This window comes from Eurypyga helias, unplaced genomic scaffold (genome assembly GCF_000690775.1).
Source record: "Eurypyga helias isolate BGI_N326 unplaced genomic scaffold, ASM69077v1 scaffold3000, whole genome shotgun sequence".
Classification (NCBI taxonomy): Eukaryota; Metazoa; Chordata; class Aves; order Eurypygiformes; family Eurypygidae; genus Eurypyga; species Eurypyga helias.
Genome location: NW_010227455.1, coordinates 28889 through 52300, shown reverse-complemented (window position 1 = coordinate 52300; position 23412 = coordinate 28889). Strand labels below are relative to the sequence as shown.

The window sequence follows — 23412 nt, the reverse complement described above, 5'->3', positions numbered from 1 at the left end:
CTTGTATTTTTTCCTCTTCTGTCGAGGTTTTTAGCATTTTTTCCTGGCGCTCAGACTAGCAAAAGGAAAAATTGAAGAGTTGTCTAAATAACATTTTAGTAAGTGCATACCATATGCTCGTAAGCGCTGACAGTTTGAAATCTGGCAGTCCAGACTCCCAGAAGAGTAATAAATACCTGAGTGCACAGATCTTGCTATTCTACAGCTGGTAAGTAAACGGAGTACTCAGAGGTGGTGCGAAAGGGGGCTGTACGACAAGAGCACAGAAGAGGTTCCCTAAAGCAGAGCAGGCTCCTGGGTGCGCTGGAGCCGGGGGCCAGCCCTCAGGCACCGCGGCCGTCCCTCCTGCAGAATCAGAGAAGCAGGCAAACTACAGGTCTGAGTTTCCTTAACTGAGCAGCTGGCAGATCTCCTTGTGAACACAGCATAAGAAATCCACGTAAGATGCTCCTCCATAAATACCCTTGTCTTCTACTAGGAACTGTCGGAAAAACATCTCTGGCTGCTCCCGCTGTTTCACTATCATCAGCTGAAAAGAGGAGAGAATACCCATTTTTAGGACACAATCGCACTACGTGTCAGTAGAGTTTTCCTGTATTACTGTGTGCTGCTGAGGTGGGAGGGAGCCCCAAAGCTAACACATCTCCGCTTCTCAGTGGCTGCATTTCTGAACACAGGAGAGGGCAGCAAGTGCAAATTAAGGTTTGCACAGCAAAATGGTCCCTTTTGAACCTGACTGACTCTGAAAATCTCAAGAGTTAAGCACATTTGAGATGCTTGTGCCTACGCTGTGTGCTGGAACTCCCTAATGTACAGGAACATCACTGATCCACAATACCCTGTTCAGCTACTGGGGAGTTTGTTGAAGCAGGTCGTGTGTGAGGAACGAGGTGAGGCAGTGAGAAGTCTTACCTTCATGGCGTAGGGCTTCTGGCTCTGGATGCGCTCCAGGATTGACTTCAGTTTCTTAGACAAGGGATTGTCCAGGTCAGGCAGTGATGTCTGTCAGAATGAACGTGGGGCAGGTCGTTAATCCCAGTCCCATCTCTTTGGAGTGCGTACATTGACTAGCTGCCCCTACTTGGGATGCAGGTTACTGGGAAAGGCCAAGGCCTTGCACAAAAGGAGGTGTCTCACCTTACGGACTCCCCTAAACCATTATCAGTTCAGATTTTTAGTTTATGTATCAGATATTTTTGGTGGATGTACCAGATTGTATCAGGTTTTTAGTTTAGGTTTCAGTCTGTATCAGATTTTTTGTTGATTCAGAAATGTGCAAGCTTCCTGCCCCTGAAGTGCTGAGGGTGTAAAAGCTTAGTGTTACTTCTCTAGCTGCACCTTCTGTCTCTGCTTTCATCATGCAACTGAATCATTTGTTTCTCTGATTAGCAGTCTGCTCTTACTAAATCCGTTCTGAGGAAGGGCCCAGACCCATGTACTCACAGCCTCCGTGCTGATGTGTGCGAAGGACGGCACGTTGAAGAGGCCCTGGATGAGTTCGGGGGGTGTGCTGACTCCCAGCCACAGGAACATGCTCAGGCCGTTGGCCAGAAGGAAGGCCCCTCCTTCTGCGAGACGGTCCTCAGAGCAGCGGACGGCAGCTGGGACAGTGTCGCTCTTCAGGTCCAGGCTGTGCTGGGGGGCAGAAATACACAAGAGTTAGCGATTCGGAGACTTAAAGGTGACTCAGGCTTTAAGGGTACTGAAAAGTGATGACGGAAAGGCTGAGTACAGCGCAGTGGTTCCTTTCCAGGTCAGAGGAATTGGAAATCAAAGCTCCTCCTTTCCAGCTGACGCTCTGTGTGCAAGGGAAGACCTGCCATACGTGGGCAGACACCTGCATCCCAGTGTTGATCTTCAGTGCAGCTGGCAAAGCCTCGTTACAAGTACAGTGAGATGTCATCAACTGACAGTGTTAGTTCTCTGTTTTCCATTAAACCACAGGCTCCACCTATGCTTCTCAATTGAGTTCAGCCACCACCTACATCACAGTAAAAATGTAACCCAGTGTGGCAGTGTCACACTTGCCCAGCAAACAATCTTCTCTGCATGGGCACAATTACAGAATCACAGCTTTACTGCAGCGGAGGCCACGTGCAAGCAGTGTACTCACAATGGGCAGCAGCTGGGGATAGAACAAGAGCTGGGTGTCAGCGACCCCCATGGCCATGACCAGCTGTCTGTGGTAAGCTCTCTCATCCGTTGGGATTTCTGGTCTGCCAGTGAGCACGCAGCTCTTCAACAGGCAGTTCATGTACACCGGCAGCACCTTCATCGCGTCCGGGAGGATGAGCTGAGAAGCAGAGAAAGCTTGTTACATAACACACCCACCTGCTGGGGAACCAGAGCTGCGCTTCCAAAGAGCTAAATAAACCACTGCTCGTCATCTTTGAGTAAGGAGAAAAAAAAACACTAGAAAACTTGTTTGTAATGTTGTTCCAACCCAGACACGATAGCACTGAATTGTTAATACATTTTAATGAGAATTCCACAGATGTGACTGGCCTTACAGCCTGTAGTTGTTGTCTTGGATGGCATTATCTTCCCCCTAAGCCATGCTCATTTTTGGGTACTAAATTAAAGGGGAGGCATGTGGGAAGAGGGGGTATTTTTTTCTTGGAACAATGTAGGAGGGAAATGAGGGTTCACAGTAAGTGCCTCTTTGTATGGGTTCTGGCAGGTTTGGTCCCCACTAACACGACACAATTGACCGGAAGCATGGCATGGTATGTGAAGCCTTAGTCTTTCTCTGCGCTGCATCCCCAGGGCGTAAGGGTGAGTAATTGGACTGTTTCACTGGAGCACTGCCTTTTAAGTCATATAATGTGTTAATAATCCTAATCTATATGCTACATTCCAGAAGAAGGAAAAAATTGGAAAATAACAGTTTAAAGGAGACCAAGGGAACGAATCTAGATGAGACGCCTCTGGCGCTGTCAGAGCCCTCTGGCTTCCCTGTTAACCTTCTGCGTTCATGTACCAATTCTCATTCAAGGCAGGGTCAGCAAGCCCACCCTTCTGCTAGCTTTTGAAGTGCCTCAAAATCTGAAGGAGATAGATAGGGAAGTGTTTTGAGCTGGAAGAAAAACAGAAGCTAAATTCAAATGCTTACGGAACTTAAATTCAAGTTCAGCCATCTATGGCTGCCATAGCATCTGAAAGCACCTCCCTGTTGGTTCAGTCAGACCTCCCCCATGGTCTGAATATACAAAAGAATGGAGGTGTCTTAAGTTCAAAAACGTAAGCAATCAGGTTCCTAGACCTGCTTACTGCCCTTTGGTAAATAAAGGAGTTAACAGGCTGTTACCTTAATCACCATGGATTTTTTCCCCTTTGGAGTTTGGCCCCATGGAGGCACTGATCACTCCAGCACACTTGAGACACCTACATGCAAATTCAGGTTGTGTACTAAGAAACAATGTTCTTTTCACTTTCTGACAATAAGAATCTTTCTTGCTTGTCAAAAATGAGGATACTAAAATCTTCACAACATAAGAAGGGAATACAAAAGTGGCGTGAGTCAGCACGTCATTCTACCAGGAAGAAAAAGGCTGTTTAAGCTCCATCCAGTGAATACTCATCGGTTTCCTCAGCAGCACTGCCATTTGTTCCAGAACAACAACCTCCCTTCTCTGTAACTGGTACCACCGAATCCCACCTCCCATTATTTGTGCGTGAAAGGGAAAAGGCTGCCCTGGACTTTTCCTTCCTGGCACTGCTGATGGTGCAGGGGTGGTGGTTCAGCTGCTGCCAAGCCCGGCTGGGGAGGTCTGAGCTTACCTGGCTTGCTGCTGACGGGCTGGCGCAGTTCTTCCTGTAACACGCCAGCATGTGAGCTGTCTGGTTCACCAGGATCTCGCGGACCGTCTTCAGTGGCTGGCTTAGAATGGCTTTAAAAGCTACAGATGCAGATGAATAAAAGAGCGTGCTAAGGATGGGGACATAATGTGTCTGCACTGCTAGCTTCTAGTCTTGCTAACCCAAGGTCTCTGGCTGCTTTTCAGTCTTTTTCTACAGACAGCATCTCGGAGGATGTTTATTCATCCTGCCCAAACCCCGCCCCCACCTCCAGCACTATGACAGGATGTCCGTTTCCCACTACCGTGCGGTTTTGTGCATCGCAGGTTTCTGGCTACCTTCACAAGCACTACTTCTACGGCAGTACGTCTAAAGTAGGTCAGCTAGCTGTCACTGCCCTTTTGTAATACTTGTAGAGCTGCTCAGGCCTGGAGCAGCAAGTTCAAAACACGGTTTCCCACCAGGTCATCACTTCAACACCCCTTCCTTCCCCTTCCTCCACCCCCAAAGCAGAAAGAAACAGAATTGGTCTGTTACAGCTTTACCTGACTTGGCAAAGAAGTTGATAAGCGCATCAGTCTCACAAGTCTTGTAGACATCGGCCAACTGGGAGCTGCAGTTTAAACCTATGTTGTGTATGCGAAGCCGCCTGTGCCCGCTTACTGACGTGTAAAGGACAGCACACTGCAACAGAGGAGCACGGTACCGTTTAGCTTCATTTTAAGGGAAAAAGCTGCTGCCATGCAAAAGCCACCTATGCCGTGTGCAGAAAAGGCACATAAGTATTTTTGAAGACAGCGTAGCCTTGCAGTGCTGCTTCATGCTTCTGTCATCTCTAGGGCCAACACACCTGTATCTCTTAGGGAAGTAGTTAGACAATGTAAAAGTTACTAATCTTAAAGTTATAAAAACCACTACTGTGACTGACCGAAAGGCTTATTTCTTTTGGTACACACTGCTGGTGTCACCAGAAGAAACGGCAGACTGCACATCTGTAAATGCTGCTATGCAATTGCATAACATCGAACCGTTGAAATAAACGCATCTGAAGAGACGCCGCACAAGAGATGAGAAGCTTGTGGAGAGGTATTGTGCCCGTCACACTGTCTCTTGGCAAAAAGAGCTCAGAAAAGCTTCCTGATCTTGAAAAGCTGAGTGGTTCTTTTTACGTAAGTCGCTTATGAAGTGAAACAAGAGGCCCTGCTAACCCCTGTATGCTGCCTTGCCATGGGCGTGGGTATTGGAGATGGAGGGTGGAATGTCAGAATTCCCTTACGACTCCAGTTCTACCTCACTGTAGAGCAGACACTTTAGTGTAGGATATGATCCAAAGCCTGCCTGTGGGATGCCTTTGTTCCTACCAAAAGGGGTGTCACCACAAGTCTGCTGGCAGTTCATGCAGAGAACTACCAACTGTTGCCTAAGTGGCATTTCCAGGAGCTGCTGCTGAGCTCCCATGTGGGCTGAGGTGGGAAGCAAGGAGTGAACTAGCTCTGGCAGGAAGGCAGCTCCTGGTGGAGCAGGCCAGCCCACTGACAGTTTGCAAGCGGGAACATGGGTGGCACAGGTACCACTGCCGGGGTCTGGAGCAGTCCCGAGGGTGGGAAGGGATGTTTAGCAGCAGAGGATGGCTCTTGAGCAGGGGTGTCACACGGAACGCCGCAGCAGTAATAGTTTCCGTGTAAGAAGTAATGAATCTTGTACTCCAAATAAGTTTATTTAGTCAACCAGAAAAAGTAATAGCTGATGAGGTCTTGGTGAGTGTTCAGTTAATTAAAATCTTATTTCATTAGTATTATGTCACAAGAGTCTGTGCAAGCCGTGCCTTGCTCCCATCAGCCCTACACCCTAACTTCTTTCTGTTCAGCTGCAGAAGTTGTTACTCACGATTTTGTGACATGACATGTAATTAAGTTTTTTACCTGAATTAAGGCTCCAGTGTCCTCATTCAGTTTGTCATCATGTTTGAACTCCACTGTCACCGCCTTGTCACAGTCAACTGCTGCCATCTCTACGTCTGTGGTGTTGTTCATGTAAATAGCACCGAAAAAGTCCGTAGCCCTGAAGCCTACAGCCACGTCAAAACAAAACAAACGTATCATTTACAAACGGCACGGAAATGTGACATTATTTGTGACTTCCTTTCTACGGCCAGTCAGTTTTGCTTACTGAAACAGGACCCGCTTTCCCCCTGGGATCTCCTCCTCAGGGGGCCCCAGCAACTGTCCTAGCCAATGGCATTTTTTGACGGTGGGCAAGAGGGAGAAGTTGACAGGCCATGAAGCTGCGCTGTGACTGAGACCACCCAGAGCCTTCTGCACTGTTGACCTGGCCGCTTTGTGCATGTCTGCTTGTCGAACGCTCGCACATGAGGTAAGAATGAACAAGAAGCAGACACCGTAGTGTCATGCAAATATGAAAATGAAACTGGTGAGTGCCCAGCGGCAACAATTCCACGAGTCTGCAATCCAAGATGTGTGCATAATGGTCAGAAACCTTACTCGTCTTTGAGCCATGGAATCATAGAGTTGTTCTGGTTGGAAAAGACCTTGAAGATCATTGAGTCCAACCATCAGTGTCGTTCTTAGAGACGTACACAGGAAGGACCTGCTTGTGCATTTTACCCGTCCGTCCAGTTCCTTTCCAAGAGGCACATGATGCAGTTCCATCATCTGCACCACAGAGTTACTCGAGGTGCCACACCGTCCCATGCACTCGTGCATATTCTCAGTCCCTGCAGGTGCCATTACCTGTACTTGTCCGAACCCTCATTATTGCATCAAATCCGGTCTTTTTTTCCACATCCTTCCTGAGGTCACTGAGGAACTGCGGGCTGTCCGCATCCAGCTAGAGACGCAAGGCAGAAGCAGAGTTGCAGTTTGCCACTGGGTGTCAGCAACACCGCAGAAACCCAGCCCTTCCCCTCCCTGTCCCGCCACCGCCCCCTCGCCTGCCCCTCCTTTCCCCCCCACTCCGAAACATGTTCTTGGCACATGTGACATCTCTCCTTTCCTTTAAAGGGAGACACAGAAATGTGGACTGCTGTTTCGTTAACAGAGACAGGCAAGTGTCCACCGATTCATCATTAGGCTGGGCCATCCGAGTCCTCTGCACTTAACACCCGGTCCGGCCCTCCGCCCTGCAGCCCAGCTCCGACCCTACAGCGCAGCCTTAAGGATGAAGTAGCCCCGCTGAGGTCACGTCCCGACACACAGAACCTCCCGGCTCCCTAGAGAGATTCTGGTGCAATTTTAAACAAGCAAGGGTTGTTACGGCCTTTTTCTGGGTCTTTGTCACAAGCATTTTATCTGTATATACAGGAGTTCCCTGCTCACATGCCAGCAGGTTTAAGTCAATGGATTTAAGATACCAACCAGCTTATTACTGTTTCAAGGTTCCTATTTGAGCCTGATCAGTCACTTTGAAGTTTGGATTTTATCCCCTGGAGTTCCTAAGTAACTCTTGTAGAGTCACTCTGCTGCTGCGTTTAACGGCGAAGCGCATGCTGGAACGAAACCAGCAAACCCCCGGGTGTTAGGATGTGAGAGGCAGGAACCCTGCAGCACGTACCTGGAAGTTGTTGTACTTGTAGAGCGTTCCCCCAGTGTACATTGTGACGAGACCCATGGAGGCCACGTCCACGTGCTGATTTGGGAAGAGGAACAAATTGACGCAGCAGCCGTTAGCCACACAGTCCCTGGCCAAGGCCTCGTAAGTAGCGTCTGCAGGGAATTAAAACACACAAGTGTCCTGACATTAGACACCGTTGGCAGCCAACCCCTGCCCGAATGCCTGCTTGAAGAGAAGGAGAAGTTGCAGGTGAGGCGTGGATTCCATGAAAACACGCCACCCTGCCCGCGCACCCCTCTGTGGGGAACCTGCTCAGTACTCTCTTGGAGAACTCGAGCACTGCAGGGGCAGGCAGCACAGGCGCTTGATGGGTGGAATTACGTGCTGCTGGAGGGTTTCCCTTACTGCTGGGAAGGGCTGCTGTACCGTAGTTTGGCTTCGGTGTTCCTGCAGGGCCATACCAACAAACCCACGTAATGGGGGGCACGGCGAGAGCAGGCATGTTATATAATCAAACACCACATCCTTGTTAAAGAAAAAAAATTTTAAAATATCACGTCTCTGCTAGAGAAATTCAGTGTAACAGCAGTCCCTTGTTAACTCAGAGTAGAAAATACCTTTTCTTTATCCGTATTGAGCAGTTTTTTGTCATCTCTGTTTCTCAGCTTCCCTGGTGCTTCCGCAGTTGGCAGTGAAGAATGGAAGATAAACAATTTTCCCGCACATTCTGCAGCCTGTTTCAAAGACACCACATTGGCATATTGGTTACTGCTAAGACAAACAAGCCTGATCTTCATGCACTGTGGTATCTCAGAGAACAGCGTCAACTTCCTGCAAGCTCCCCAGAGGTAAATAATCCATGTAGACACTCAAAACTTGATGGAAATAAGCCCCAGAGCAAACTGGGAGTTTTATGTCCGTAAATAACGCACAGATATGTTGGCTGATGCATTGTTACAGTAATTTCTACATGGGAATCTAAAATCTTGAAGGAGTACCTCTCTTGGAGACTTTCCAACTGGGTACAAGCATTATGCAGCAAGAAACGAGTATCAAAATTACAAATACTAAATTAGACAAAAGGCAACGTAATTTAACAGAAAAATCATTTCTTTAGATCCAGGCACACACGTGTTCACTACATTTTTATAGACAAGTGAGGATTACACATTCCTGTACTTGATGCCACATTCACATCTACACTAAAACGCAGGAGTATGAAAACCTGGGAGGAACATTTCCTCCTGTCACTAAGAAATTAACTACTGCCAGCTTTATGCAAGTTTTCTGTTCTTACTTAGAAGTCTAGTGAGAACGTGGTATTTACTGAGCTGACAAACCGCTGAGGGAAAACCCTGAATCTCAGAGAACAAAGGAACACCAGCAGCAGTACCGCAGGCACTTCTGTGTTAACGAGCTTTTGTATCAAAGTTTAGAAAATCCAGCTTATTGCTTCCTCTGGCTACTGAGACAGCTGGTGGAAGCAAACCAAACAGCTGGAAGGGACCGACAAGGACCTCCTCGTCCAGCTGCCTGAGCAGGGCTGACCAAAAGTTACAGCTGAGTGAAAGAAACCTCATCAGCAATTCTGAGGTCTTAGGGTACTGGAGAAGTTGGGTGAATGTGAACGGAAGGAAGGAGGAAAGAGGGATTTGTCCTTTTCCTGCTCCAGACTTAACCACACATCCAGGTTAAAACTGCAATATACTCAGGACGACAGGCACCCATTGGTTTTGGTTCTCTTTCTCCTCCGCATCTGAGGATGTTCACAGGATAAAGGTATTCCACCTTTCAAAATAAGCTGCGGCATTCTTCTAGGAAAACTGGAAATGTCTTTGCTGTGGCCAAAATGCAACCGAAGACAGTATCTTACCTTTCACAGAGCTGACGTTCCACCCTCATATTTCAAGCATATTATCTTTAATCACAACTGCCAATTTCTTCAGTTCTGCTGAAGACCGAGCCTTACCAAATGCCTCTTTGTCATGACACGCGTCAGGAATCACCGACATCACTTTCAAAAAATTCTATAAAACGCCTATATATTATTTCTAAAAGTGTATTAATCTCAAATAGGAACACCATTCATTTTATTCTTTTTAGACAAGAACTGTGTTCTTGAGCGCAGGAATATGCAAAATAATAATCCACAGTGAAAATCCTTATGAATTTTAACTTTAAAATAGTGAGCTAAATGGAACGCTGAATTAAGAGCAGCTTTCTTTTACAGGCAGCTGCAAAGTTATGCCTTGCAGTTACGGCCCTTCCGTTTGCCTCGTACAAGTGCTGGGGAAGAGCATTCCGACGGAAGCGGTAACCAAAGGTACGCTTTGCACGCATCCCTTCGGGCAGTACGAATAAATAACAGGAAAACGGGTATTAATTAAATATTTCAGAAATAGATTTGAGAACTGTTGTGCATTTTCATTCAGTGAATTACCCCAAGATCATTCTTTACTTATTCGCAGATAAATCAACTGTTTTAACACATCACTGGCTGCTTCCTGCCCCTACAGATCTCTGCCGAACTGTGGTGGCATTCTTTTAACTGGCAGCGCTCCACGGAAACGTCAGCACTTGAGGGGATGTCCTGGACATTCGGAAGGCAACTGGGGATGCATCTTGACTTGTGTCAGTTAAGCGGAAACCCTCCAACCCCCTGCCCGAGTCAGTCAGTCACAGTCACAAATACCTCGTCGTGCACAAGCAGTCAGCAGAAGCAGAACAGGCAGGGTAAGACGGCATCTTGCACACACTGCCCTTCACACCTGCAAGGACTGGTGTCGGTGCAAACACCCAGAGTACTGACTGCAGTAACTAAACACCATTTCTCTCAAATGCCGAACAAGAAACCGACTCCTGCTCCTCACCTTCTCCTAAACATCCATTCTATGTGGAATAGACTCTAGGGACTGGTTTCCCTAAGCAAAATCTGGAAACAGATGTGCTTGTCAGTGTTCTCTTTCTGACTAAAGCAGTTCGAAGGTACTGTTAGAATAACAGAACGTTAGTGCTGGAAACAATCAGCGACTTTTTTTTTCTAATTCCCCATTGTAGGAGGGAGGACTTGGGGCTGGCTTTTAGCAAACGGAATTTTCTGCAGCTTATCAAGCCTTAGTCTCATTAAAGAGATGCCTCTGGTACAGAGGGGAACATTCTGACCTTTAGGGCCTCCATGCCAGCTTGGATAACAGGAGCGAAGATGGTCTCACTCTCGTTAGTGTCCGCAAACATCTCTGGAATCTGGTCCAACAAGCTAGGAAAGAGGAAAGGATCAGTGACTCAACCAGTTAGCATATCTGGAATAATCCCCCAGCATCATACCAAGTCTTCACATAGGAAAAGGTACATTTTAAAAAGTAGGCATTTTGACTGCTAATTTTCTCATGATTCAAGCCAGAATAAAACAAAATATGATTTTTTGAATTGTAGGAGATTCATTATTTCAAAGCTGGTAACATTAAACATTGAAGCAACCTACTTAACTTAGGGTGAGACGTCACAAAACCAGCAACAAAAACCAGCTAAGCCCTAAGGAGTTGTCATGTGCTGTGGGGACTTCAGCGCCCTGAAGTCATATGCAGGAGTGCCTCACATACGTCGCAAGAGGAAATCCAGGCAACCACAGCCACAGCGTCCTCCCGTTTTCCAAGCAGCACAGCTGAAGCTGCATGGTTCGCACCTGGCCTAAATACGCTCTCCAACCCAGCACGGGGGGTTGCTGACAGCACTTTTTCTTTGCCTCAGAGGTGGAAATACACCACCTGAAGCATCTGCTGCCTTCTAAAATATTTCAATAAATACACGTACCCCCTCAAACCAACTAACACAGATGATGAAAAGGCATCATACGTATCGTTAGATCTTAATCACACATGGAATAAGTATACTTTACTTGATAACAACAGATCGTGATTCCTGGAAGTTGACAAGGAAACCATCCAGCAAAGGAACAAAAACTTCTCCGACATCTGAGACCACCATCATCTGAGGCTGAGCTAAGCTGCTTTTTACATTAAAGAAGTGGAGGACCTTGTTATAGGTGACAAAACCAACTCGAATCGCTGAGGATTCTTCTTGCTCTTCTCTGTAAGAAAACACCACCAGACTGGTTATAATTCTGACATTCTGACCTGGCAATAACAGCATTACTTTGAAAGGCAAGGCTGCTTCCAGATCCTCATCTGAAAGGGGGTGTGCATTGGGTTGGAGCAACAAAGCAAACAACAACCAAACAGATGTAATGACCTCGATCTTTGCCAGAGGTCAAATTAAAACACCCTGATAAAAATCAACTGCTGTATTATTTACCCCTTTTTTTTTTTTTTAAATATGTATTTACATCAGCCCTACCAGCTGTGTATCCTACCCAAGCAGTCAGAAGTCCCTAAGGTAAAGGATAAACCACACTCTGCTCCAAACACACAAAGGACAATTACTTGTGAGGTACAATCAGAAAACAGGCTTTCTTTAGAACACATCATAATTCAGTGACACTAATGATGGATGTCTAGTAAGAATAGTGACTGGGAACTCAGGATAGTGAGTTCCCAGCCAGCCAAAGCTGGCCAACTGCTGTGGCTGTGCCCGAGGAACACCGGTTGTGCAGGGGTAACGCTCCAAGCAGCAGCCCACCCTGCCATTAGTACTAGTTAGACCCTTACCAGACGAGCTCTTCCGTAAAACGCAACCCTATTCCAAAAATTGGTCTAATTACTAACAAAATAGCACCTTCTTGTGCCAGGATGTTCCTCCCGTAAATGACAACCCTTTAGCACAAAAAATGCCAGATGTGTCACTAGCAGTTGCTGCAGGTCAGCCCATACGCTCCGTGCAGCAACACTGAACGTTTGAGCAATCCGCCTAACTTTTGGTGAGGGGTCACAAAACCAACGAAGACCGAGCCTGTGTTCCAATGCTTTGGCGTGTTTTGTATGTTTGAGAAGAAAGAGATTCATATTCGAAGTACTGAAACTTCAAACATTCAGTCAATTCCCAGCTCCCCGATTCAATTTATAAACTGAAAGGAAATTATTTAATTGCTCTGTGCCTCAGTTTCTGTTAGTAAAAGGGGAGCAGCAAGAGTTATTCTCCAATCTAACCTGGATGTAGGACTATGTACCACAAAGTTCTTTGAGACTGCGGCAATGGAAACCACAGAAACACCAAAAGAATTCAGTAACAGAGCCCTACCACAGTATTTCCAAGTACTAGGCCCCTAGGGCAAAAAACCTACTATTCATCCTTGACTCCAACCTCTGAGGACATGCAGGAGTCACCCTGAGCCTGCACCACAGTAAAGCAGCCAGGGTTTGTAAGTATTTCTCCTCCTAAGGAGTGTAAAGCCTTGGCCCCACCACAGTCAATGGCAAGGCCTCTACTGAAATGGAGGGCAAGGCCTCCATCCTGTTCCACAGCAACCAACAGATTGCATTTCACGAGTTCACAAATGCTTGCAGAATCAGAAGTCAGACTAAAGGGGAGAAAACAACACAAATATACTACTACTGCGATCCTTGCTTACGTTTTCCTACAGCAAATAGTAAAAAACCTGACAGCCTTTTTCCTGGCGATCACATCTGCATGTCTCCAGAGAAAGAAAAGACAGTGTCACTGGCAGTTGCACAAGCTTCATCGAAAACCTTGAGCTTGGGAGAGAAATAATTCTTATTGTCTACAATCTTCAACTCCCGTGTCAGTCTAGAATGTTAATCTACCATTCCTGTTTCATGAGAACACAGCTGGGCAAGAAAGGGGCTACTCGGACCCAACGCTAATCAATATGCTATACTGAACACACTCCATGAGGAAACATTTTCCTCCAAGATACGCTAACTCAAACAGATGCATTGTTTCTGAATGTGAATTTCCAGTCTTTCCCAGTGCTCAGACACTACTGTCTTAGTAACACGACTAACAGGGAGCATTCAGGAGCTTGAGGAGGACAAGGTATTACTAACCTTCTGCACATACAGTACTTGCCTACTTCAAACAGGAGTATCCACACAATCCCAGCAGCCCCAAACCTGTTACTCAGCAGGTCTTTGGGGCAATTTTTTCAGATACTGCTCTTACCTGTGGCAGTCTGTACTGCCACACCACATCCGATTTCTGTCACCTCATGGTAACAGCAGAGTATGTTGGCAGGTGTCTTTTCTAGCAACAGAAAATTAAGAGTGACCACTGTGTCTCTGCATCAAGGTTTCACCACGAATTCTGACAGAATGCCTGATTTTTTTTTTCTTAATTAATATTGTTTAAAGACAACAGATGAGTCTGAAGAAACTCAAGAGCCTGTCCATTCTTTTCATTTTTTTAATTACTTTTTTCAGTGGACATGAAACTTGGGCCCTGCAAACAGATTATTCAGCAGCACATCTCTGCAGAGTGCTGGTAAGAAAAATTAATGCGTCTTTTTTTGTGATGCAGATACATTTGCTTTCATTTCTCAACTTCCCCTCTTCAAGCCTAAGAGTTTCTAAACTGCCTTTTTGTTACTACATGTGTGCCTTTTATTACCTTCAGAGTTATGACCAATCCTGAAGGAAAGCCCTGAGATACGTTCAGGATAACATCAAACGCTTGTGTCTCCAGTGCAGTCTTCAATGACAACGTACTCGAGAGATGGCCTTACATGGGCATCTTACAAGCTAACCCCCAACCCTGGACTGGAGTTTCTTTCATGCACAGAAATCCCGGAAGGATGTAGGATAACAGATTTTGAACACAGCCCAGATTATCTCAAGGATCTCATCTCCCAGCCTTCCTCACTTTGCTCTCTCCATTTCTTCAGTCTGTTCTCCCTCTGCAAGTATGTGGCATGCATTTTCTTTCTGTATGTGCTTCAGTGCTTTTATGTGCCTTTGCTGAAAAACCCCTTGCTGTTTAAGTTCTCAGTCTTTCACTGCTCTCTTTTAACAGTGTGTGCCTGCATTACTTCAACTTTAATGAAAACTATGCTAAATACACAAATAACATACTGCCATTAATACTGACCAGTAGTAATACTACTACTGGGTGTTCAGCGCTCACCAAGCAAATGTGCTGTATTACATTCATGTTTGTTGCCTACAAGATCTGTTCTCCTCTCAGATACCTATTAGGACAGAAAAGTCTCACAGCACAGCAAAAAAACTTCAGAAGTTTTGCTAACTAACAGTAAGAGCTGAAGACACAAGCCACCAACACTATGGCTTGAGAGAGACTCGCTGTTCTTGAGTGTTCTGGTTTTGGTATTTCCCTGTCTAATTCAAAGAGAAAGCAGCATTGCAGTAAGCAGAGCTACAGCAAGGAAAGGAAAGCTACAGGCTGGGACTTAGCTGATAATACCACTAGAGTTCACTACAAGAAAGGAAAAGAATGCACGCTACATGTGCAATTAGGAGGACAGATTCTTTCCATTCACTCAGTAAGCCCAGGCATCAAAGTTTAAGAACTGCCAGCAGTGTTAAAATTAACATTTGATCACTGTCACCCCCAAAATGTCTGTACTGTAAATTCTGACATTTCCTGTAGCTTGTTTTTACCTCCCAATATGCAAAGCTGCATGAAAACTGCAGTTTGGTGGGTAAAGCAAAGCACACTTATGTTTCTTTACCTTGGAAGCTTATCTAGCAGAGTCTTCAGTTCATCACATATGAGTTTAACCAGGCCACTGTTGACGTTTCTGTATGATACATCAATCATGAAGATATAAGCTGGTGGCTTTGGAGGCTTGTTGTTCTACAGGAAAAATGACCATTCACAGGGTGAATTAGACAGTGACCTGTTATGTCAAAAGAATGTACAGGTGGTACCACAAGGCAGTATCAGCGCAGTGTTCAGCTGAGTGAAAAATGCTATGGAGCATAAATAGTAACTACTGCAGGGAGCTGGTATGTATCGGGCAAAGACCATCCCTGGAATAAAACATTATTTCTGGAAAAGAGCATGCTTATGGAATTAAGTATGTAAAAGGTAACAGTTTATTAGAGAAGATGAAACACAAACGTTTTCTGCTGGAATTCAAGTGTTTAAACAAATTCTCCTTTTCCCTTTTTTCTGTACCCATACTGGTTTTGCATTCCTTGTATCACTACGCAATACCATTTTGTTAATAGGAACACTTAAATTCAGTTTGTGTTAGCATTTGCCTCTAACAACTGTCACATGCTTTCCAGCCAATCTGGAAACAGAAAATACAACTTTGGTACTGAACCAGAATTAAAATATCTCTGTTCTTAGCAGCACTAAGCGGTGATCATGTGCATCCTTGTCTGTCTGTCTTGCTGTCTCATGCTCCAGTGCATTCTGGACAACTGAACGGCACTTTCAGGAATAAGCTGGCTTTGTGTAAGACAATCAGAGAGTGAGAGTGGAACATTCAATGCATGTAACTGCTGCATATACAGCAGTGACTTGGGCTGCTACGGATAGAGTCTCTTACGAAGTCAGTGGCATGCAAATCAGGACACATGCTACCGATCAAGTTTCCATAAGTAAGAAACAGTAAGAGGTTGGAACTAGATGGATCTTTAAGGTCCCTTCCAACCCAAACCATTCTATGATTCTCTGATCCTTCGAGACACGCCCAGGAAGAGGATCATATGAAGTGAATACAGCAACAGTAATCATCCTACTCCCCAGGATCAGTTTTCCCAAATTTCTCTAATTCTTTTCCATTATACTGTTTCACAGCCTTCATATAGAGAGTTCAGACCACTTACCACATTATATGTGTTAGAATGAACCTCAGAAAACTCCGTTTCAGAAAAAAGGCATCTAACCCTTGAATGATGACTTCTCCGTAGTCCCTGGCACACTCTGAACTGAACGTGAGTGTATGCCCTTAATCTCAATTCACTTGACTCAAGCAAGTCATGCAAGCTTAGTCCTTGTGAACTCAAACCAGGCAGTGTTTTTAAAAGCTAACCTGTTACTGTACTTGGGTTCTGGTTTCAAAAACTGTATCAAACACCACTTCTGAACTCTCTTATAAACATTATTTATAAAGAATGCCTGCATAATTTCTAACAAATAGATGGTAGAAACAAGGACTTGTGTTCTTGCCACATCCGCTTAGCAGGAGCACGAGAATGCAAACCAGCTGTTATTTGTTAACATTTTTTGTAGCTGTTCATCCTTGTCATTTGATAAGCACAAAAGGAAATGACTTTTCAGTTCTGGTCTTAAACGGGATTTATACAAGAATTAAACTATTGCAACTTGAAGTAAAATGAAAAATGAATTGTAAAATAACGGTAACTTCTCTAAAACGTGAATGACTTTGCGTTGCTAGCGTGAGTGTTAATTCTCTGAGAGGTTTCTTTTTCGTAACATTCTGCAGTAAGCCTATGGATAGGTCTTGGCAACAAGAAGAGGATGCAGGATGTCCTACCAAGGAAAACAGCCTGATTTAAGCTACATGGCAAAAGCCACTACACTGAAAGCTGCATTGTGATGATGACTGTATCACACAGGGTTACACTCTGAAGTAGAGATAAAGAACTGTGAGAATGGCACACAGCCATTCAGTACACGAGTTTTCAAAAGTCTAGCTGCCAGAAATCAGCAAAGCTTAATCAAATTTGCTGGCGCTACACTGGATGTACACTAACTGAGGATCTCACACTATTTCTGTTAATGCCTCCCTGCAATTCTCTCCTGTTCTCAATAAAATAGGTCATCTCAGGGATTTCACTGGATTTTGGAGTAGTACCCCATTGAGAAAGCAGAATTAAACCTGTTCATTTTCTTCGCACCAGCAATAATCTGATGGTCTGGAGAAGTTACTGCTATCTACGTCAAGACTTTGTAGGATCCAACTGCCTTTTCTAACCTTATCATGACCTCAATTCCACCGACAGGAAGAAAACTGCCAGATTTCAGCAAGAACAGTAAAATATGTCCATACTGTACACAGATGAAGTCACCTCCAGTTTTGTAAAATGAGCTGAAGTTTGAAAAGTTTAAGTAATTTATGCTTTTGGAAGTATCAAATACAGTTCTCTAATAAAATCAACTACGAATATTTATGGTGAGTTGAGTGGACTTTGGATTAAGTTCTTCGTTGAGCTAATATTAGGAGAGATAATCCATCCCACTGTAACTAACTTACTGGTCAGAACATTAAAACTCCTCTTGACAGGATACAAGGTCAAATTCCCTTGCTAAGGTTTCCAGCACTGGGAAGGCAATTTAGGTATGTATCTGTTGTCAAAATCAACAGAAGACACACATCTAAAATGCAACACAGCCTCCGAATCCCAACTACATCCTCCGAACAGTGCAACATGCTAGGATCAAAGACTGGTGGTCCGTGGCTTTGCTATGGTATTGGTTACTCTTACCTGCCAGCCTCCTACTCTGCAGCACAAAAGAACAAAATATAATATTGTAAGCTTAAATTCTCCGCATCTATCTACATTTTTTAGAATGTTCCTGGACTCCAGTATTCAGCTTACACGTGCACTTGCGCTACTGTACAGATTAAAGGCATTTTTTGTTTTGAGCTAAAATGGTAAGTTAGTCTGCACACTGGAATACTCACTCGGCAATAATCCAAGGTAGCAACGTATTCGTAAGATCCCAGAGACAGCTCGGGCCTCTCATAGTGGTCTACCCGTCGGCCAATGTGGTCCAGGTGTTGAAAGAAGAATGGGGGGACTAAAAGCCAACACAAGACCAGAAAAAAAATGTTTGTATTTTGGGGAGGAGGGGAACAACCCAACAACTTCTTTCAATACAGTGTACTAACGTAGGCTCCTGTGTTGCTGATCAAGGGAAGAACTTAAACTCCTACCCCGGTTGCAACGAACCTTGCAGCTCTGCGAGGTTCACAGCCCTGGCCTACTGTACGGCAAAGAGCACGCGGTACACGACACTGGGAGCCTTCTGCAGCGACAGGTGAAAGCTGCAGAACTCCAAGGCATGAAGAAATCAGGTGCTTTGCCACCAACAATTTATATACAGCTAGTCTAATGGTTAGAGTCACGCCTTGGGATTTTCGCTCCTCTTTCCTCAATCAGTATGTATTTAGAATGCCTATTTTTCACATTTTTGCCTGTAAAAAGCACGTGTGCGAGAGTGGCGGTAATATCTACCTGGTTTGTTGGCCGTTTTTAGTACTCACTGAAGTTTTTTTAAAGCGCTTTCTGACTTGGGTAAAAGACAGTGTAGTAGTACAAAGCATGATTTAAAATGACACTGCAACTTCAAGGTCTTCAAATGTTCACAATGCATTTAAACTTCTCTTTGAAGAGTTTAAATTGCTAACAAACTGAAATCGATTATCTGCGATGCTTGCACAAACATTTGAGCGTCAGGCAGAAAAGTAGTTGGAACAGGCCTGTCAAGGTTCACATTTCAGAGTTGAAAAGATTACTGTATTAGGGAAAGCACTATGCTGCTGTAATCCAGCCGAGGAAATCCAACTTGATACAAATGTCTAGAAAGGCTGGTTCTGGCAAAGATTTGGGATTTAGCCAAGAGCACAAGAACAGTTATGAGTCACATGCAGCACACTTGAACAAATATGGCATGGTATCTTCTGTGAAAACCAACACTTGTCACAGGAAGATTAATAGGTTATTTAACCATTGCATCCACAGCCGTGGACAGGACTAGGCTAACATGGTTCTAAATATCTGGTTCTTGCTGGACATTGAGGCTTCTTAAAGAAATTTTTTTTTTTCCATACAAAAGTTGCTTTCAGTTAGCAATACAAGCGGTTTTGTTTCCTAGGTTAACATAGTATTTTTAACTGGACTTCATGAGTCAGCACTATTCTCCATATCTTTATCTTTTTAACTATACTGAACAGATGTTTCCAAGTATTTATCTTGGGGAGTATTTTTTTAATTTGTGAAACAGGCCTAGTTACTGCACCTCAGTAAACTATTTTCTCATCAAGTCAGCAAGTCAAGAAAATAGTTTTAGGGATACGGTTTCTTTTTATGGAATTTGTATGAATCGCAGATCAGAGAAACATCACTTACCATCATTTATACAACTGCAAAATCCACACTGGTATCTTCTCCCACCTTCAATAAACTGCATGAAGGGACACATATAAGCTTTGCAGCGGTTGCATCGGATTGGTCCAGTCTCACCATGGTTTACAACATAAAGAGGCGTCTAGATGAAGAGGTACATGAAGTTACAGAAAGCAATGCAAACTTGGAACCAAATAAAGCGAGCCAGAAAGCTACTGCCCAGACTGAACTCTGTTAGAGATCACTTGATCACGAGATCATTCATTGTTCATTCACCCCAAATCTGCAGTACGGTTGGCTCAAGCCCACAGATCCCGAGAAGTTCCATTTACAAGTTCCCAGGCCATATGGTGGCATGTGTCAGAAAGAGTAAGGATTCACACCAAAAGCCAAAGATTTGAAAGCATTGGATGTTTAGAGCTCCAGGCTGATTTTCCTCAGCACAGGCGTTTTACAGCTCACTAAGAGAAATCTGCTGGAGTCAGGTATTTTGTCTTCTCTGGCAGATTAAGCTTTTCCTGAAGAAATCTATTACTGCTTATCCATTGCAAATGGTCTCTCAAACAGGTATTTGCTAAGACAGCTTCTGATATTTTGTCCTCGATGCCGCCCCCCCATGCTGCCATGTTACATGCTACACCAACGCTTAAATGTTGTCAGGGTCATCAGCTAGAGTAGGAGATTTAGAAGAAATACTAATATTTATTGAAGGAAAGCACACACAGCAAACAAATACAGTATCTCGAGTGCTTGTCAGATTAATTACACTGACCGTGCTTGCCTACAGCCTCTGCCAAAAGCCACAGCTAATGGAAGACATTTTCCAGATGCCGCTTTCAGTAATAACTCTACAGCAATTGAAAGATTCCTGTGATTATACTTCATGTTAGAAAAGTCATACTTGAAACCACTACAAATATGGAAGCTTGCTCAATTATTCGTGAAACTCCATGCAGCATAAACATGTTTTGTATTTCTCTCTACTCCCTTCAATCCCAACTAAAAATCTCTGAATGTAAGAACATAAAAAGAACTTCAGAGTTCTGACATGTAGCAGATCTCTGCAAGAGGAGAAATGCTGACAGCCTTTGAATGCTAAAACATTACCACTAGCATATTCACTTAAACATAAAGTATGTCCATTCCATAACAAGAGACACAGTAATCTATTAAACACTTGATCTTTTTTTACTGGAGCATGAGTTTTTGAGTACCTAGAAAACCATTCATGTCCTTCTAGCATTTACTGCTTACATATATTTTATTGTTTGTTTATATTTTACAGAGACTGTTTTACTCATTTATGTTTCCAAATGGTTTAATGCTTTTGCCAAGGGTTTTATACATATAAGTAGATTTTTACTACATGGGTTTTAAGTGCTCCCTCCTGCTCCTCTGAGATATTTTTTGTTCTTTCTTCTACGAAAATTGACTTTTAACACAAATTAACTAATAATGTCAACTGGCAAATTATCAGGGTCATTTTGCAGACATGAAAGCTTTGGCTATAAAACCTGCCCATCAGCCACAATCACTTAATAAGTTTTAAAACTTCTGGGTTTTGTTCATTACTTGGCAATTTTCTGATTATCATTCTGCTGTATTAGTTTAACGAGGCCTGGATCTGCTCTGCAGTTCATATTATTATAGTACCTGACCCGGTAGGGGGAAAAGCCAAGACCAAAACAACTCCTGATGCATTTACACATATTGATTTAGTAATTTTAAACTTTGTTTTGATACATTTAATGTTATCCAAGAGCAAAGAAAATTACCCCTAAATGATCCTATTTTGAAATACCAAAATTAAGACTTTTACATAAAAAGCGTGACCAAGAACAGTCAAAAAATAAATGCCATGGAGTTCAGAGCCTAGGTGTCTACATTCTTACACATACTTAGTAAATTGACTTTTTAAAGACAGCAGAAATAAAAATAATGGGTATTTTTTCCTTTTCCTATTTGGAGTAGAAATTTTAGTTTTCTCCACCGTTTAACCTTCTTTGAAAAAAAAAAAATTGCTTACTACAAAGTCCTTTTTAAAACATGTGTTTAGAGCCTCAGTTAGCTTAAGGGTTATGTTTGCAAAGACTCCCAGGCACGTTTAACTTTCTGCATGACATGGTCATCTTGAAGTTACTGAGCCTGTGTGCAGCACATGAGGTTAAAACAAGTGCTCAAATCTTAAGAAAATAGTATCCACACGCAATGTTCCATAAACATACACTAGACTGGGTTCTGTTTTGTCTTGCCCAGAGGGAAAAAAAAGTTGAAACACCAATAAAATCACACTACAGAAGCTAGATTTTTTTTTCCTAATAAGCTTGCAGAAATTGAAAATCCCCATAAAGGGGAAAAAAATAAATCAGTGAAGCAATTCAATGCACGAACCAAACATGCATGCAGTAGAATTAAGGATTTTGTCTAACAAAGAAAAATTCCTGAAAAAAGCCCTGTGTGCAACTATATTGATTTATTCATTTGGAATTGTTTGAAATAAAACAGCATTTACATTTTTAGTATTTAAATAATTTAAAACATTACACATCTAAGGAAAAGAGCGATTTGCATGATGATTTCATAAAAGCACTTAGACCGAAACCATCCCAAACCCACTTCTTTGATGTGAACACCACAGTTGTCAAAGAAACTTCACCTCAAAAAGGCTGAGACCTTCCACAGCACTACACCACAAGACTAGACATTCTACCCACCAAGAGAACAGAATTTCTGCCTGGGTGTGTAAACTGCTATTGCATTTCCAACTGACAAAGTAACTTCCGTCAGGGTGAAGTAACAGTTTTTAAGAAATAGATAGATCTCGATGGGAATGTAGAGAGATAAGTTATATTGTACATGCATTAAAAAGCATAAGATAAAGTCGTCAAGTTTAAACTAATGAATACTGAATGGGAAAGTCTTGTTCGACGTGCTCTGCTCTCTGTAGATGTCACTGTGTACCAGAAGATAAAGCAGAGATCTGTTTATGGTCCCATGGAAGTCAGCAGCAATCTCACATAGAAGCAGGGGAATAAGATTAATTTTTGTTTGTTTCGGGTTTTTTTAACAAACGCAATACTCCTTTTCCTTTTGATTTTCTGCCTACAAAGCATCAGCCTTTCCTTTCTCTACTCTCTTAAATCTTTACCACTAATCAAGTCAGGTATCTACCGTAACTACTTGGGCACTTGCTACATTTGCTGCCTTGTTACGGCCTTACACCGCTGTTCCCCCTCATCTCTTCACAAACCTTTGTGCAGTTTACCTGTTCAGAGCACCTAATTGAGCACAGAGACAGTCCTCACAAAGGAACACTTAGGTACTGATTGTTGGCATTCCAGTACTATCAAACTATAAATATTTCTCAAAACCAATGACTGAACTAATACTTGGTAGCCTAAATCTGAACACGACACATAAAAGGGATTCTTTTTATGTAAGTGGGAAGAGCAGAGAGGCAGAAAGAATCCCTTGTGCTGGGAGGCAGCACATTATACTTTTTAGATTAAAGCAAAGAAGGATTGGGCAGAAGAAATGGGAAATCTACCTGGACTTGTACAAAGCCTTCGATACTGTCCCACACAACATCCTTGTCTCTAAACTGGAGAGACATGGATTTGACAGACGGACCACTCAATGGATGAAGAACTGGCTGGATGGCCGCACTCAGAGAGTGGTGGTCAACGGCTCGATGTCCGAGTGGAGATCGATGACAAGTGGCGTTCCTCAGGGGTCGGTGTTGGGACCTGAGCTGTTTAACATCTTTGTCGGTGACATGGATGACTGCATTGAGTGCACCCTCAGCAAGTTTGCCGATGACACCAAGCTGTGTGGCGCGGTCGACACGCTGGAGGGAAGGGATGCCATCCAGAGGGACCTGGACAGGCTGGAGAGCTGGGCCACTGTCAACCTCATGGAGTTTAACAAGGCCAAGTGCAAGGTCCTGCACCTGGGTCGGGGCAATCCCAAGCACAAGTACAGGCTGGGTGGAGAATGGATGGAGAGCAGCCCTGAGGAGAAGGACTTGGGGGTACTGGTGGATGAAAAGCTGGACATGAGCCGGCAGTGTGCG

The 23412-nt window shown here is 43.9% G+C and overlaps 1 protein-coding gene across 1 annotated transcript in view; it reads right to left on the bottom strand.

Moving 5' to 3' along the window:
- Positions 1–388: 388 nt before the first annotated feature.
- SEC24D (SEC24 family member D) overlaps positions 389–23412 on the bottom strand; it is a 49525-nt gene continuing 26501 nt past the window's right edge. The window contains exons 8-22 of the mRNA XM_010156203.1: positions 19344–19482; positions 17897–18012; positions 14966–15090; positions 11264–11455; positions 10531–10624; positions 7970–8102; positions 7369–7520; positions 6549–6645; positions 5721–5866; positions 4344–4482; positions 3781–3899; positions 2114–2293; positions 1444–1635; positions 913–1002; positions 389–529 (exon numbers count right to left, since the gene is read on the bottom strand). Of these exons, the coding sequence (XP_010154505.1) occupies positions 389–529; positions 913–1002; positions 1444–1635; positions 2114–2293; positions 3781–3899; positions 4344–4482; positions 5721–5866; positions 6549–6645; positions 7369–7520; positions 7970–8102; positions 10531–10624; positions 11264–11455; positions 14966–15090; positions 17897–18012; positions 19344–19482 (2055 nt within the window). The remainder of the gene's footprint in view (positions 530–912; positions 1003–1443; positions 1636–2113; positions 2294–3780; positions 3900–4343; positions 4483–5720; positions 5867–6548; positions 6646–7368; positions 7521–7969; positions 8103–10530; positions 10625–11263; positions 11456–14965; positions 15091–17896; positions 18013–19343; positions 19483–23412) is intronic.